This window comes from Symphodus melops, assembly GCF_947650265.1.
Source record: "Symphodus melops genome assembly, chromosome: 6".
Taxonomy (NCBI): Eukaryota; Metazoa; Chordata; class Actinopteri; order Labriformes; family Labridae; genus Symphodus; species Symphodus melops.
In genome coordinates, this window is record NC_136696.1 from 8,105,157 (window position 1) to 8,123,639 (window position 18,483).

The 18,483-nt window shown below is 38.8% G+C and overlaps 1 protein-coding gene across 3 annotated transcripts in view; it reads left to right on the plus strand.

The window, feature by feature from the left end:
* Positions 1-18,481, plus strand: part of jph3b (junctophilin 3b) — a 33,799-nt gene extending 15,318 nt beyond the window's left edge. The window contains exons 3-6 of one of the 3 annotated variants that reach the window (XM_079345242.1): positions 1,052-1,417; positions 7,207-7,331; positions 8,285-9,294; positions 15,550-18,481. In XM_079345242.1, the coding sequence (XP_079201368.1) occupies positions 1,052-1,417; positions 7,207-7,331; positions 8,285-9,294; positions 15,550-15,663 (1,615 nt within the window). In that variant the 3' untranslated portion in view covers positions 15,664-18,481. Of the gene's footprint in view, positions 1-1,051; positions 1,418-7,206; positions 7,332-8,284; positions 9,295-9,376; positions 10,925-15,541 lie in introns of those variants that run through there. The other 2 variants (XM_079345243.1, XM_079345244.1) reach the window with 2 other exon arrangements.
* The last annotated feature ends 2 nt before the right edge of the window (positions 18,482-18,483 follow it).

Below are 18,483 nucleotides of genomic sequence, written 5' to 3' on the forward strand. Positions count from 1 at the left end.
GCAAAAGGTCAGTGGCATGGTTATCTGGCCACAGTCCCTAATTAAAAGTTTCCTGTTGCTTATTGAGTTTACCATTCATAGTCTCCATCTGCCATCTAAGTCTCCCTGCTTACTGTGTAGTCTGTTTTAACATTTGTTGACCAATCTTAGAGGGCACACCAGCTCAAAGTTAATCATAGTGTACTTATGCTGTTGGGAGATCTTTTTTTTTAACATAGACAGTCAAAGTCTTAAACATATAATATATAACTTTGCTGGATTCAGGTGTCTCATTTTCAAGGACACAATTATTACATGCCATGTAGGAGCAGCTCCAGATCTGTTTAAAGGCTATAAAGCTGGCACAGACTTATTAAATGTGGTGAATTGTTGGCAAGGATGAGGGAAAAGAAACATCATGTCACTCATGTTAACCCATCCAGCGATTGCCTATCCTGGGTTAGGTCGCAGTGGTAGCAATAAAAACTGTCCAGCCTTCTATTTGTTTTTAAAGAGTTCTTCTAGGACATATATCAGTGAAGAGTGGATCTTCAAGTGCCTGAAAAATATTGAATACTTCTTTGGTGCTTTCTTCCTGCATTTGGTATGACAGTGGATAAAGTAGGACACCAAGAGAGACAAAAGCAGAGAGTAGGGAATGACACGCAAGAAAGGAACCACAGGCCAGATCCAAACTTTGGCCACACAACAGGAGGACCAAAGCCTTCGTACATGGGGCGTGACCTAAACACCGGGCCACAGACATTTCTAAAAGATGTAGGGAATGCCACTCTGGTTTGCATCAGCAATGATACATCCATACAAGCTGTACAGAAAGTGAAGGGAACAGTAGTAAATTTGTTGTTTTTTTCAGAAGTCATTTTCTGTTTGGAATACAACATTTTAGACTTTGGACCACACTGAAGCAAGTAGAAATATTAAAGTATACTGCCTTGGATTACCTTTCACACATATTGGAAGAGCTCTTATATAGCTTACCTTACAACAAGACCTATTTTTGTCAAAATTATATTTGGGATTGTTGAACAAATGATACCTTTCACCTTTCTAGTCTTGGAGATGCAGACACAGACTTGGCTATTGCCGACGACGAGGTGGATGCCACGGCAACAGAGACCTACAGTGGAGAGTGGAAGAATGATAAGCGAACTGGATTTGGTGTGAGTCGACGTTCAGATGGGCTGCAATATGAGGGAGAATGGCTAAGCAACAAACGCCACGGCTATGGCTGCACCACGTTTCCTGATGGCACAAAAGAGGAGGGGAAGTACAAACAAAACATCCTAGTGAGTGGCAAAAGGAAGAACCTGATTCCCCTCCGGGCCAGTAAGATCAGAGAGAAGGTTGACAGAGCCGTGGAGGGAGCTCAGAAGTCAGCTGACATTGCCCGGCAAAAGGCTGAGATCGCTCAATCCAGGTAGGGGCTTCGTGATAGTTTGTAAATAACTTATTTTTATACTTATTATAATATCTTTTATTTTATTTTTAGTCCTTTCCTTTCCCTTACGTTAAAGTCACATTGTCTGGCTATTTTATTGGTATGCCTTCCTCCTAGGTCACAGCAATCATTTTTAAGATTTCAGTCAAAGAATTGCTTCCCTGTGTGTGGCTTTTTTTAATTTTAGTTCATTAGACATTATTTGAAACTTTTCAGCAAAACAACTCACGTTACCAGCTCTATAAAAATGGACGCTTCATCTAGTTTTACATACTGTAATCTGAGTATGACCAAATTCTCTGCAAACTGTGATTAACTCAAACTTCAAATGTTCAAATGTACATTTTCATTGACAGGTATCAGTTTAGTACTCTTTGTGGATGACTTTTTTTACCCCTGCCCCTTAAATACTTGGACAAAGGGAATTCTTAGACTTTTTTTTATGGCTAAAGACGGGACAATTGGCTACATAGGCTTTAACTCTTAAAGGCATCTTAAGGTCCAGCACTATTGAGTAAGGAGCTACTCAACTGGGTGTAAAATAGAGCTGCTGCTAGTTATACTACATTGTACAGATGATTTATTGTTTTGTGAGATGATTTTCTGGATGCATTTAGAGTGTTTGGACCAATTACAAGAACCTGTGAGGCAGATCTGGCCAAATGTCCAGAAATGTATAGGTTTTAATGTTAATTTGTGTGACTGCTCTTCAATCTGGTATATTGCATAGTACTGTTTCAATTAATGTATTTTATTTATTAAGGGACAGTGTGGAATGACCTTGTTAATTTAGAAAAAGAAAAATGAAAGGCGGTTCGACCAGATTTAGCTCGTCGCACATTTTTAATTTCATAGTACAATATCATGTTACTAAACTTGGGCCCCTGGGTGAGTCCATATACTTGAAGATCTTAATGATAGAGCTGTAATTCTTTCCTTTGTTTGTGTACTTTCATTCAATATCAAATTTCAACCTTTTTCATGGAAATTGCATTTACCCTTTTATCTACTGAGAACTCAAAACCTTTTAAAATCCTCAGGTGGACGGGGGTCCATCTTCTTTTATGATTTAATCTCCAAAAACTCTAGGGGTGATTTAAAACTTATCCACGTTGTTAGCCTGAGTCTCTTGCTTTTATTTCAGCATGCATGGTACAGTAACAGGTTAAAACAGTCACCAGTGTTAGGTAATAAGTTACTTGTTAAAATACTGTCTTACACACTGAGAAAAGTATGTTAGATTACTCTTGTGTTAGCATGAATTGAAGCCCCTCGTCAGCGCTTAAACTACACCAGTTAAAAGGTCCAGAGGGTCTATCTTCATTTTCCTAAATTCACCTTTACCTTAATCATTGCACAACTATCAGTTAGCTTACACAGTAGATGAGCTGCTCAATACACAGAATATCTGTAAGTTTACGGATATTAAAATGTATGATTAGAGGACCGTAAAAGACAGACAGTCTTTCTAATAGTCAACAAGTAAAAAACCTAAGTAGGACAATTTTTTATTTGCTTTAGGGCATATTTTAGGTCTTTCGGAAGTTATTTCATTTACTTAGTCTTTCCCTTGTTATAGGGAGGTTCAGTTGATATAGTAGATACTGTTGTGATTTGACAGAAAAAAAACAAATTAATCAAGATGTTGACATAGCCAAAGGTGGTATTTCAAAAATGTAGAACTTGCTGTCTTAAAAACGCTAGTAAGTCTTGTGTGCTTCCAATACTTGTGCTACTTAATCAATACACCAAGTGGTTTATTGATGTGATGACTGTACACAATAATTATTTATTAGTTATGGTCTTAGTTTATATTTTCTACATGCTGCTTGTAAAGTTATTGGATTAGCAAAGAAAAACCAAGAATAATAGATTACAGCCATTATAGTTTTGTGAGGGGATCCCTGACTATTAATATTTAATTATATATATGTAGGTACACCCATACACAGAATATTTCTTACCTAGATCCACTAGCAGCTTTGCCCAGGGCAGGATAGCTTCTTCTTCTGTGTCTTGGAGCAGCAGGGATATTTGCTTGAGGAGCAACTGGAGAATCCCCAGAACAGAAAGACTGTAAAAGACTTTGCTGCAGATATTCTTGAATCTACATGAAAGATATGAAGATTCGATGAATCGACATCGATGTTTCTTATAGATGTAATTGTTGCAATCTGGCTCAAGGATAGTGTGATTCTGTGTCCAATAATGTGATGGCAGAGGTACGAAGTCAGAATCAGACATGGGCTGTTAAACAATCAAGTGCTAAATTTCTATAGTTAATCATCAATCACATTTGAAAATAAAACCTTTTTTTTTCTATTTTTGTAATTTTTGAATTTCTCATTCAGACACTCAGTATCATTGTGTTTCACTCCAGCATTTCCAAATGGCTTCTGATAAATAACTGGATAACTGTGTAAAGGCTGGAACTATTCAATATAATAATTTAATAAAGTTGTTTCAAAGGGGTCAGTTTTGGGTCCCATCTTATTTGCAATGTATATCATTTATATGGTCTTAATAATTGTTTTAACATTAAACAAGCATCCATGTTCAGGCTGTTGATTCAGAGAGAAAAGGGTGAAACCAGAAAAAGACATGAGTGGGACATGAAGTGTGGGAGGGAGGAGAGAGGTGGACAAAGTAAAAGAGCAGAAGAGATGAAGGGAGTATTTCCTGTTTTATTGTGAGCTCCAAGGTTAAAACACACTTTACCTTGCAAGAGTGGGTTTGCAATGGTATAATCAACAACTTTGAATGTGAGTCTTTTCTCAAAATGAAAGACAGGCTTCCTCTCCTTCCTCACATCTTACCTCCCACACAACCTCCAGCCATGTACTCACACACACAGTGGTGTTGAGTACACTGTTGGCCTGGCATAGCAGTATTGGCATAGAGTGCAAATGGGCAAATACAAACGTAGGGCCTAATTTACTAAGATCCCAATTAAAGATTACTAAATTGCGTGTTCAATCCAAAAAATGGCACGTTTGCTTTGTGGGCGTCTTGCGGGGGATCTACTAAGAAAATGTGCATGAACGTTGCAAAGCTTGTGGAGGCGGTAGTATTTAAGTTACAGTAGGCTTTCGCGTGTTCTACTGGTTTAGGTCAGAGAGAGTTTGGACGGAAAGCAGGATGACTGCAAGCGCAAAATAAGTATTAGTGGGAGAGGAAAATAAACAGACAGTATTTTTGAGTGACAGCAGATAAATCTGAATACAACAAAAAGAAAATGTGGCTTTTAATAAAGCTGTGTCTGGCAAGAGGTATCGAAGACGGGGTAAGCAGTGCTGAGGTCCCCCAATCCAAGCGTCCTACAGTGCAGCAGCAAGAGGGCTGTAGAGGGAGGAGAGGAGTGTGATAGGGAGAGGAGTGCACCGTAAGGGGGAGGAGCTGGGGGAGAAAGTTTGTAATAAAACAATGTTTGCGAAAAAAGCGAAATAAGAAGACATATATGTCAATGTTAAAATTCTTTAGAATGTAGAGGCCGTAAATGTTCAGTTTTATTATTTCACTCAAAGTGTTACTCTGTGTTCACAATTATTGAAGAGAAATAATATAATAAATGCAACAATTTATTTTTCTGTCATTTAAAACATGTTAACACGTGTGGAGGGAAAAACGTAATCTTTATACCTTCTTTTATTGAGCCTCTGTCTCCTCGTTCCTACAATAACTGCAGCCTGAACACTGGGCTCCTGGATTAAGCCTGTTCCTTTCAAAGGTGTTAAATTCAGACATTGTCACGATCACCGCAATTTTTGCCAGACTTGGTAAATTGTAATGCATGTACTAGCTTAACTTTTTTGCATTTTCTCTTCCCAGTATTTTGCACGCTATAAGCAGAAATGCCCCATATTTCATAGTCATTAAGGCAAACGTACTAAATAGACAATACGTTTTGTTTTGCTCTTGTGAATGACGCAATCCTCACTGCGTGCAGTCAGTAGATCAGATAGGACATGTTTTGCTAGTGGTATTAAGTTCGCACACGTTTTAAGACACACTCACTTTTAGTAAATTAGGCCTTTAGAGGCAAAGAGCAAAATATGCATATTCATCAATGTACATGTCTGCACAAGACTGCTAACACTTCCATTAAAGAAAAAGGGGGGACAACGTTCGGCATATTGGAAATGCTGCCTCAAAATGATTTTCAGTCAACCTAGTAACAGCAAAGAGCCGAAGCTGAGGCAGAGCTTACACCCATGTCAACTACAATAACTCTGTCTGCAAGTAAAATCAGCCACACCCCTTATAAATAATAACTTTTAATCTCCATAAAATTTAAAACAGATAGGTAGAGCTGAGCAAATTTCCATTAATCCCTTAACCGTTTTTCTACGTTTATATTTTTAATTGATTTTGAGAATAGTCATTATTAATGTATAAATGATTAATGGAAGATTTAACTACCCTTATTTTGTTTCTGTCTAATGTTATTGTTGTTAATTGGATTTACTTTAGCTTACGCCAGTCAGCTGACACAATCAATCTGAGGATCTCTGGGGATGTCATGTGTTAAGATAATGAGCACGCTTGCAGATGCAAGATGAGTTCAGTAGACTTTCAGACAGTAAGAAAATTCTATCCTAAAACTGTGATCCATAATGTGTAGATTGTGGATCGTGAAATACTGTTGCTTACGTGGTTGGAATCACAGGAATCAGATCTTGCTAAGGATGTACAGTATGAGCGATACACACTCAGAACAGCAGCTGTTTAAGTGACGGGATAATGAGTTGGCTGTCAGAATGACAAGAGTTTCTATTACTTTTACTTTTTCAATACAGGACCATGTTATTCAAAGTTTTTTGAGTCGTTGTGGCCTCTTAAGAACTCCATCATATTTATATTGCAAAAATAATGACGTTTTTGTTGTTAATTGACACAATTGATTAATGTTAATATTAACTTTTGTCTAATATCAAAAGAATTAACTGATCTCGAATTTAATGTCTTGGTCGTTGGATTAACAGTTAACAGAGTCAAATCTTTGATTAACTGCTCAGCACTATAAAAGTGTACAAAAAAAAATCCCCCCTATGTACAATGTGTCCAGAAAAAGACATTAGCTATTCAGACCAAAATCATATTTCATACCAGGGTCTAAGCAAGCTGATTTCTACTGTCAAAATAGACATTTTAACTTGGGGTGTGAATGTTTTGGAGCCAGCCTTAAGTAGACAGTCAAGGAACAAACATTTTTCAATGGCTTTTTGCACTTTATGTGTGCAACTTGCCATAATGGCCTTCTTCACTGGTTTGGTATACAATGTGCTGTTTTTCAGTGTTCAGTTCATTTGCCTTTTCAGTCGTTTTGTTTTGCTTGCTGCTGAGTCCTGTGCAAGGTTACCATGGTTGGACTTATGACTCCATGTTACTTCCTTTGCTGACTGAAGTGCTGGTGCCCTACAGATAAGGATCACTGCCTGCCTCATTTGTGAACAAAAACTGGTTTTCCAACTCCTTTTGGAAATAGTATGTTTTTCGCTTTTTTTTAATGGCCACCTTTGTTGTGTCATAAATCTGGCTAAACAGGCTTGCTAATAGCATCAACTACTCACTTTAACTCAACTAGTCAAGCTTGGCTGATACAACAAAAGATACTGCTACTTTGCTATGATTGCCGTCAAGGCATTGAAAAAATGGACAAACGCGTCCCATTGTTTTAATTTATGATAGAGGTATGAGGTATATCTGTGTATTTGATTGTTTGATTTATGTAAGTCTACATATATACTTTCCTGTCTTCTGTTTGACAGGACGGCTCATGCACAGGGTAAAGCAGAGGCAGCAATTGGAGCAGCTCAAAAAGCCCAAGAAGAGAGTCGCATTGCAAGGGTTACTGCCAAACAATTTTCTCCTTCCTTCCAGCATCCAGGAAATGGTGAGCAAACACACTTGAAGAAATTATACATTTTCCCTCATATGCAGTACATAATTCATGATCTGAAAACCTCTTGAAAAGATAATAACAGAGTGCCTGTTTACACCTGCATGAACAATGAAACTCAAGTTTTTACGTGTATATGTGTGTGGGCTGATGAAAAAGGTCAGTGTACACCACCTTCCAGCTTTGAGTTTCTAGCCTTGTCATTCAAACCTATACAGCACTGCAGGTGGCCTACCCACTCCAGCACAGTAATACACACAAACACACACACAAACATACAAACTCAGACACATACACTCTCACACACACACACTCACAAGCGCACACACACACGGACACAGGCCTATTTCAGACTGCCATTTGAAGGCACGATATTTACGTCTCTGTGATGTTTCGCCTTCAATCAGAATGTCCCAGAACATAATGGGGGGAGAAAGTGAGCCTCCCTCTGTAATATCTTCAGAGGTAGTCGCTGAGACCTTACAGAGCTGAGGCAGGATCAGCTGAGCCAGCAGGGGAGTGCGGCATTGTGTGTTGGTGCATGTCTGACTGTGTGTATGTGGAGCTCCTGCTGTACCATGCGTTTGCAGTGTGAATTCACAGACTAGGACAAGAATATTAAGCCTTTACGGAATCAATATGAATGTACAAAGACATAATAATGGCTTAGGTTAACTATGGTGCTTCTGTGGAAATACAGTCTAAACTGGGCTCATGACACGTATATATACTATCAGAAACAGATAGACGATGGTGATTGCGTGTTTAATGGGCAGAAAGAAATCAGAATTTGTAAAGTTATAATAAATCAATGTCAACCTATTGTACATTCTAATTAAAAGGATTCTTGGCCTGGGACAACATCTGTGATTTTATCAGCTACCTCAGAGCTGGTGATTGTCACTAATTATGTGTGTTATCTTTCTGATGTCATCTTTCTTGTGAAGGCATGGAGGTCCAGCGTCCCAAACGTCAAGTGTCCAGTGAGGTGGAGGGTGAGGGGTTGTCAAGTAGCGCTGGCACAACGGACAGCCCAGACCTCTATGTAAAAAGCACAGCCTCAGACGATCCCTCTAATGATGCTGCTACACCTGACCTCAGTCCCCCTTCTTCCTCACCGCCCCACACCCCTCCTCCCCCTGCTCGGCCATCACAGCGCAGCAAGAGTGCCCGCTTCCACCGACAAAGTGCTGTTGACCACACTGGGGGAGCAAGGGATCCGGGAGAAAGGGCTGAAAAAAGTGGAGGGGTGGGGCAGACAGAGATCCAGGTGATGATGGAAGGAGGAAGTGGGGGAGGGGATGAGGGTGGAGGAAGGAAAGGGGAGTATCCACGGGCCAACACGTGGAATGAGGACAAAAGAAGAGGGATGTTTTCAAAAACAGGTGGGGTCAGCGGACGAGGAGCAAGCCGAATCAACGGCCACAAACACAGCTCCTCCAATCACAAGTCCCGAGAGCATGGGTCATCCAATCATAGACAGACCAGAAGGGACAAGTGGACAGAGTCGTCCTCTTCTGCCTCTTGGACGTCAGGGCACAGGGGTGTGCACAGTAGAGGAGGTCGGCTGCTCGAGCAGGATGAGGAAAAAATTAGCAATTATGAAATGGAGATGAAGCCTTTACAGCCGAGAGACTCAGCTTCCCACAAACCCCATGGGCATGTAGAAGAGAGGCATGGGCACAGTCGTGTTCAAGCAGAGGGGCGCTTGCATACTGTGCAGAGACAAAGGCATAAGAACCGAGATGCGAAGGAGAGGAGGGAAGGGAGAGATGGGAAAGAGGGGCAGGAGGGGGGTAAAGACACAGTGCACAAGCTGGACAGAGGGGGGGAAAAGATGGAATCTCAGCCTCTACGACGGGATCTTACTCTCTCTCCTCCTCTGAAGTCCTCTCCCATCACACCAGAGCAACAGGACCACAGCCTTCTGCAAAAAAAAAGCTACTCGGTAAGACAAGTAAAAGTCTAACACCCTTCTGTTACAGATACAACATCATGACTGGGATATATTAAAAATGGCAATTGCAATTGACTTTCAGATCCTACTTGTGGTCAATCATCAAAAACTTCAGGTAACTTGTGCTGAACTTCAGGAGAAAAAACTACAAAACTATCACTTCAACATGTAACCTCTCAGCACTTATTTGGTTGAAACCTCTATTTCATAAGAAAAACACATTAAAATCAACCTGCTAATTAAGCAGTATGAACCGGTAGGCATAAAGTGCCACAACTCAGAACTTATTATGAACGTTACCTGGTTTCATTAATATTAGGTCTTGGTGTAATGTTTAGGGAGCACTGGGAATGGCATTAGTAGAGTGAAAAAAAAGACTTTACTCTGCTAAGATGTTCTTCAGTTGAACACTGTTTCCATGTCAGCTACAGAGCTGACGTTTAGTCTGAATATCATCTCTGAACAGGGCAGAAAATAGGACTTCTATAGGGTCTGTTGGGGCCCTAGGCAAATATTCATTGGGGGCCACTCCAACAGCATCCATTATTATTTTCACACCAATAATGCACACAACACTTAGCGGGCATTGAGAGTAAGGGCTGTCAGATGGGACCCCATTAGGTGGGTTTCTTACTGTCATTGCAAAATGTGCACGTTTTGAGACAATGCTGTGGTTTAAAGTTTGTCAGCTGTTGGGGGCCCCCCTTCTGGCCTGGGGCCCCAAGCTGTTGCCTGCCTTACTTGTTGACAAGCAGCGCCTCTGCAGGCTTTGTCTGACCTGGGAGTTTGTATAAGAGAGCGTTCTCTTACTTAGCTTATCAACACCAGATAGTCTTGAATACAATAGTACAGAAAACTGACATCGGAACAGTAGTGAGGGAATGGAAAATAATGTCAAAAAGAATAAATTAATCCACAACCTTAACATTATTTCGGAAATTCACTGTCTAAAATAAATCTGATGCTGATGTGGCTTCTCGCTCTAAATGCAATGCTTTCTCTCAAACCTGGCTGCAAAGATTCGCTACAACTTTTTGAGACATTGCTTCAAGCATCGAGGCATTTTCATAATGAAGAAAAAAAAATCGTTTGACTTTTGTGTTTGGTATAAAATCCCTAAAAGGAACCAGATATAAAGTACACAGAATCTACTGGCTAAACATAAATACTAAGTGCAGATACTTTCACATAGTTTGCACATGTATACCCCTTAAAATTTCTTAAGCCTGCATTAATTAAAATAATTCATTTGTTGGCTCTATAGTCAATGCTTTGTCTGCTGTCTGCATGGCTATTTTAAGAATAATTTAATATTATTGCTTGGGCACTCTTTTGTATGCAGCCCCTCACTCCGAAATCTCTCCATCCGTGCATGTCCATCGGTTCTTGTTTGTGCATGTCTAGGTTCTAGCCTCTGTGTGTTTGGTGTGTTCAAAAACAGTGAGTAAAAGCTGTATTTCCTGTCAGGGATTAATAAAGTAAAAGAGAATACGGTTGCTTCTGGGAACAAGTCTGATGGGAGCACTGAGACTTGAAATGTCAAACTAGCAGGCTATAAAACCTAAAAAAAGAGTTTTTTAATATGTAGCCAAATGATCTTTCTCTATACAGTCCAATTTTTTTTTTCCAGTTCTCATTTAATCCACTGGTCATAAAAAGCTCTTGATAATTTGCCACTTTGAACAGTTGGAGGCCCTGCATAGCTCTTTTTGGCCTAAATATCCATTCTCCATCGTAGCTGTATGGTTCATTTGTCATATCTGTCATGTCACTGCCACACATTGATTTGACTAAAAGGATTTGTTGCTCACTGTCATGAGGATATATTCCATCCCTGGTGACATAACACACTGTTATCCCACATATTAAGATAATCCTGGGGAGATGCACAAGGGTTAACCTCATGAAATAAAGATTTTTGTTACTTTGAGCTAGCAGAAGGATTATGCTGTTTTAATAGATTTTTTTGGCTGTGTCTTGATTTGGGCCGGTGGACAGACACGACCAAGCTAATCCTAGTATATCACATCAGTCATGAACAATATCAACAGATATGGACTGAGCACATGAGTACAAACTCTCTTGTTCCTGAACATACACATGCATGCAAACACGCACAATCACTCATACACATGCATGCGCACACATGCACGCACACACACACACACACACACACACACACACACACACACACACACACACACACACACACACACACACATACAGACCAATATACATGCAAAGAGAGAACACCAGCAGTCCTGTCTGCACCTTAGTAACAGCAGACTGGCAAACTAGTCCCATCCTCTCAGAAGGCACCCTATTGGTTAACCAGCGCTCTGTTGCTAGGAAACAGCTTATGCCTTGCTTCAATGGTGGCCAATCAGTGGGCGTGTGTCAGTGAAAGGGGGGTTGGAGGGTGGTTGGAGGTGGGCTGTATGTGCTTGTGTGTTTGCAGAAGATTTGTGTTAAGCAGGTTCACAGCACACAGATAGTCGCAGCAGATTTGTGTTAGGCAGGTTCACAGCATACACAGATACTATCACACTAAGATGATTACACAAAGAGAATGCTGCCTCTGACATACAGATATATTAGACAAAACACACAGGAATCTTTTTATCAATCAACTTCTCATTTAACTGATGTGGTGGTTTAGCAAATGCACCATATAGTACCAAAAAACATGCCTCTTCTACTTTATCCTATAGAGTACTTCTGCACCAAAATAGTTCAGAATATGCAAAGACATCGGTCATCATCATGGAACATTACTCCTCTCTCATCCCAAAGGCACTTCTTTACAATAACAACACTTTAATAAGAAATGTCCTGAGAGAACTGACTCATGTGATTAACTCACATGACAAGAAAACTATTTTGACAAACAACGGTAAAGGTTATATTGGTAATTAAACAAACACAGAAGCAGATAATAATAATAATAATAATAATAATAATATGAATAACATCATTTTGCAAGAAAATACCATAAGATCTTTGGACAGAAGTCCAAATATGGAGCCTTGAACCAAAACAACCGTGAAGCAAATTTGAGCAGAATACTGGTCATCAAATGACCAGACAACATAGTATCAACAAAACAGAAAAAACTGAGGCCAGTTTAAAACTGCACCTATAAATATAGAGCCTGCATATCTTATTATACAAACTGCATATACTTCAGAAGCAGAATGTTTAATGCTTATGTGCAGTGCTCCCAAAAAACTAGGACAGATTTTCTACTAGTCACCAGGCAAAACAACTCACAATAAAACAATAATTGAAGTATCACTTTCTAAAGTTACAGAAACAATACACATAATGTTTATCTGAAATCACTTCTGTGTACAAAACCCCAGTAGCTAATATGACAAATTCAATAGCATAAAGAAAAGAGGAGTAATAAAAATATGATAAATGTTTTAATTGTTAACTTCGTGTTTTAACTGTGACCTGCCAAGGGACTGCAAATGTAAACTAGCTCTAAGCTAACTCTGGTACAATGCATCAAATGGCAAAATACATGTTTCATATTGTAGTACATGGTCCCTTTACAAATAAAAAATCAATTTAAAAAAAGTTATTACAGTTATACTTTGGTAGTGATCAAATACTGAGCTAAGTTGAGGTGACTCGTTGTTTCGCATATGGGCATTTAAAGGCTTGCAAAAACAGGCCACCATGTCTAACAGGCATATTTTACACATTCAACATACAAAAAGCAACTAAAAGCTACATTTTGCAACTTTTGGACCCTAAGATCAGCTTCAAATGTATTTTGATAGTCCATTAACTTGAAATACAGGAGAATTTTCCTTTTTTTTTTAATACCAGCTCCATGTTCTTGCATGGATAAATCAATGGACCATGTGATATCACAGCCTTTTATCCTTACATTTTTTGAAAGGAGCATGTTTATAAATAATACTAACAAAACCATCCTAAAAATACTTCCATGCACTCTCAACATCATCAATAAGATCCCAGTCAAAGGCAAAGAGATCAAGAAAAAAATCATAGTTTAACAAAACGGTTTCTTAATCTGCTGTGGTTTGGATTTGGTAATTAGTGTTTCTCAATGTGACAATAGCACTGTGGTTAGTACTGATATCATTTGCAAAGATGGACCAAGAGGAATACGTTTGAGAAACATTAGTTAAAATAACATCAATTAATCATGACTTACCAGGACATTTCGGGTTGATCAAGTTAGCTTATCAACAATCTCAAAAAGATTCAATGATTCACAGTGTGTCTGAAAATCTTCAGACCTTTGAGTCAACTAGTTCCATTGAAAATCTTCAAAAAGAACAATGTCATTATTATTTAATTCTGGTAATGAGGTTTGTTGAGGATGAAAGTGCATTACTGACTGCTGAAGGGGTTCTGTAACAACACCAGTAAGTGCAGCCTTTCGAACCTCAAGATGAAGGGCCAAGAATTCAAATTGTGTGTATGTCTACAGTTTAAAACTTTACAGCATGCACATAATTGATGTTGTATTTCAAAGAAATAAGTTTCGATGAAAATGTTCCCTTGAAAAAAAAAAAGATTCTATTGCTTAAGTCTGGGGCAGACCATAAAAAATCTCAATGTAATAAAAGGCTAAATAAATTGCATTCGCTTTTTTGTTTACCATATGTTCTTCTGCGCTCTTATGATGATATTGTGATTCCGTTGAACTACACAGCATTGAAATAAAGGCAAACATTACATAACTAAACAGAGATAAAGAGGTTAACTCTCAGAGGACATATGACACAGGTCCTTGACACCTGTGTGTTCAGCAAAGTTATCTGAATCAATGATAATATTTCCCAGGCCAGGTGGTCAGAAAGGCTAGCCTTCACCCATAAGACCCAGAATCTAAGCAGACATCTGGTGAAGTGTCATCTGGGAAGACGCTGCCTTCCCATCAGCTCCAGGCTGCTGATCTGCACCAGTGCTTGCCCTCTGACCTCACTCTGTCAGAAAGAGTGTGCTACCCTGTGCCATCAACACAGGCTAGGCTAATATTATTTGTCTTAGATGCAAGTTGCCCCTCCATCCGTTACACTGAATACATGTCATCATCTTCATGCAGTTAATGTGCAATGACATAAACTGCACATTTTACGCAGTATTAACTTGCTATTATGTTTTGCTGTAATAAAATACACATTAATTATTTAATATTTCCTGATAACATCAATGTAACATGATCCTAACCAAGTCTTTTTTATTACAATAATATTATGGTCGAAGGATGTTCAAGTTGTCAGAATCAGAATCACAAATACTTTATTAATCCCAGGGAGAAATTCGGTTCCTCCATCCTTACGAGGTCTTAAAGGCTCAAATGGGACATGTTTATTTCACTATTATTTTACTTTCCCTTTTAAACCCCATTACCCATCAGTTTGTAGCCCTTCTGTTGATATGCACATGATGTCCAGCTTAAGTTATTTGAGAAACCAGATGGTTTAAAAATAGTCTGAATATAAGTTACCATCTGTGTAATTCTTAATATGACAACATTTGCTCTAAATCTGAACTGCAAACTCTTTGAACAATGCAAAGGTTGCTTGGCTTCTGACTCAAACGTTATTTTCAGAAATCTTTAATAATTATTTAACTCTATGTTGAACTTTAACAAAAATGATCAAACATCTCTGGTCAAGTCCTGATGATGATTATGAATTTTTCCAATTTTTCACGAAGAAATACTGCATTTGTCTTTCCAATTAGAATTTAGTGTTTTTTAAATAACAGTGTTATTTCAGTGTGTTCTCGTCACATTTAAAATTCTTTGAACCATGACATCTCCAATACCTTTAAAAAGTTTGCTTACTGTATATATTAAAGACTTAATTCTGAACTGATTTTATCCTACTTAGGCTGAGTGGCTGACATTAAACCAGTTAAATAGGTCTCACAGAATGTGCTCGCTTTCAGCTATCTTATTAACAATTTTTTTTTAATTTATGTATCATTACACAGCAGCACTTCAGACAGCACTAAATAAACAATTATTTAATATGTTATTACATTTTTATATTTCCACTTGATTTAATTTCGTCGTTCTTCTTAAGTAAATTTGCAATTGTGCATTTAGTTAGAAACTAACGGGATGGATATAAATGGAAATCAGCATGGTTATAGTGACTGTGTGAAAACAGCTTTGTGTGTGAGCTTTGTGCGAATACATGTTCTTAATATTAATACTTCCCCTTCTCCTCTCTCTCTCTTTCTCTCTCCCACACAGGCCTACAGCTCTATCCTGGTTGTCATGGTGATTCTGCTCAACATTGGAGTGGCTATTTTATTTATTCACTTTTTTATTTAACAACAGCACCCCTTGTCAGCCAATCTACATTCCAACACTAAAGAGCATGTGTACCGATAATACATAAAAAATCTGCTGCCCGCCATACTGTGTTGGATGATGGAAAACGAGGGCTCTGCCATTATTTAAGGTAGCCCTGGCTAATATCTGCAAAAGTTGATCCTCTTTGTAAATGAGTTGTTGAAGTAAATAGCCCAAAGGAATTAATGAAAGAGGGGGAAGCAGCCCAGTTAATTGGACTAAGGTGAGATAATATGGTGCAGAACTTGGAGTGAGCTTGAATTATTCACCAACTATACACTTCAACGGCCTAGACTGGTCTGATTCCCAGGCCACAAGAGCCAAGCAGGTATTACAACAAAACATCAGCTTTAGTTGCTGGCAGACAGGACTGACAAGACAGACTTTCATGTTTAACTAGGTTCAGATTTGTAACCTATGATTTTATTTATTCTTTCTCTCATGTACAATATGTTGATGGATATATTCTTTATTTTGTGCCCCTCCTATTTTAATTCAAGCTTTTGGTTCTTCCACCTGCCCTTGGAATGTTACTGATCCTTAGAGGTGTGTTCTTGTGTGTCTGTGAAAAAATCAGGGGCTAAGCAAATACACACACACATGCACACACTGTCTCCACTCTGATGACTGTCTCATCTCACTCTTCATCTTGTGCTGGGAACCAGAATGTGTGAGTGTGAAGAAATGAGAGCACACTAAGCGCATCTCTACATACTGTATACTGTAATGTTTTTGAGGTGTAAATGGGTTTTCATGAGAATTTTCCTACTTAATTCAGTGTCAGTGTCTTTTCAGAAAATGTGTGTATGTATGAATTTCTGCTTGGGCTTAAAGTAGCTCAGTGGCTTTTTCCACTGTTCATAAACTATAGATCTCATAGATCTTTGTAAAGATACAGCCACTGCTTATCCACATCTAGCCACATATTTTGTGTCCCCTCTTCCTACACAGTCAGACCCCAGTCAAACCAGTCAGAGGATGGAGCTACCTCTCCAAGACAGACAATTCTTGGCAAAGCCCTGGGCTAACTGTATTACTAGCAGATGTATTTACAGATGAAAATGCATTCCCTTATTGAAGTCAGCATGTAAAGCATCCAGAATTTGGCTTCAAATACAACATGATAATGATAAATTCATGCCTCCAAAGCCATCCTTGAAACTTAAAATGAAGACAAGAAGTATTTCATCTTATACTTGTAATATATGAACAATTAATAGTAGCAACTTTTTTTAAGTCTTAAACTAATAAAAATACAAAAATGCACGTATATGTATTTAAGATTTATGTCTATGCGTTGACTCTCGAAGTGAAAAGATCTTCAGAATCATGTGCATGTCAATTTCTCAGAAAAGTTTCTGCAGAAAATTGTATTTGGCACTAATAAATCCAGAATAAAACAACCGCCAAAAATGTCTAATATGGACGTTCATAGATCTTGGGTTGAATAAAATCAATTGAAGCCTCTTTGTTTAGTTGCCGATACTCACACAGTCCAAGAAGAACTCACTGTTTGCAAAGATTGTCTAAAGAAAGATGCAAGTATGTCATGAGTTTTTAAAACAGTGGCCACTGTAGAAATCAGGATTTCGCTTTGCCGTCCCTCAGCCTTTACTCCAGAGCTCCATCGTTGCAAGACTAACAAACAGACTAAGGTAAAGTCAGAAATACCAGTCACAATTGTCCATTTTTTACAGATTTGTGATTTGTTGATTTGATTTGATGAGTGATTTGTATGTGTGAGTGTGTGTGATATGGATTGCATGTTTGCACATGAATGCTTATCAGAGCGGTCGAACATGTGTATGCATTGCCTCCTTCCGCTTGTTAGGATAGGATGGCTGAGCCTGGTTTCATCAGTAACAATTTCCAGGGGGCAGAGAGACTCGCTGTTGTTTTTTTTCTGTCAGACAGCGTTTCTCAACATAAGGATTGGTACTCAAACTCAGCAGTAGGCTTATTGCTGGTGTTTACCAACATTATTACAAGAGAACCATCTAATGTGCCTGCACCCAAGAGGCAGAACAATACATTTTATTTTCATTTTTGTCCCAGACTGAAGTCCTGCTGTATGTCATCAGCCTGGTGATGATGCCCTGCGCCACACTGTCCGCAGCATGCTACAGCATGCCAAGCTCTCTCTATTGTTTGACTATCCTCTTTCTTTCTTTCTTTCTTTCTTTCTTTCTGTTTCTGGGAATACTTTGTTTTGTTTTTGAGTAATGTGGAGAAAATAATGAAAGTGTTTGAAAGAAAATGATTCTTGACCCTTGTCTTTCTTTATCAATGCATTGCCATGTTGTGTTGTGTTTTCATTAATTTGTGTGTGTTTTTCTGTGTAAGGTAGCATCCTTTATGCAGAGAGGGAGCTGTACTGGCCTGGTTAAGAGGGAGGGGTATGGTTACTATAGCAACCTTAACCAAAGTTTCCTCCGTCAGCAAAGGGACGGGCTTTTGTGTTTTGAGGCGGGGCTTGCTTCCAAAAAAACCCAATGTTCTCTATAGAAGTAGGATGAAGCAAGGTTGTATAAGGCAGAGATAGGAAGAGTGAGAAAACCAAGAGCTGATGATGCCGCGGAGTTAACCTGCGTTTAGTCAAACTGATGACAAATATGTCTGCAAACGTTTTCCCCCTGCTCATGTTGTAACATGAAGAATAGCAGCCTAAAGCAAGTGTGCCTCTGCAACATGGGCTTATGGCGCCATCGTCTGGCCCTTATCATAAACTACGTAGAAACATAACCAAGACAGTAATATTCAGTAACATATACTAGAATAACAGTCCATAAGAGTAAACGTTAAATGTAAAAAGGAAAACTCCTACAATGAAAATCCACGAA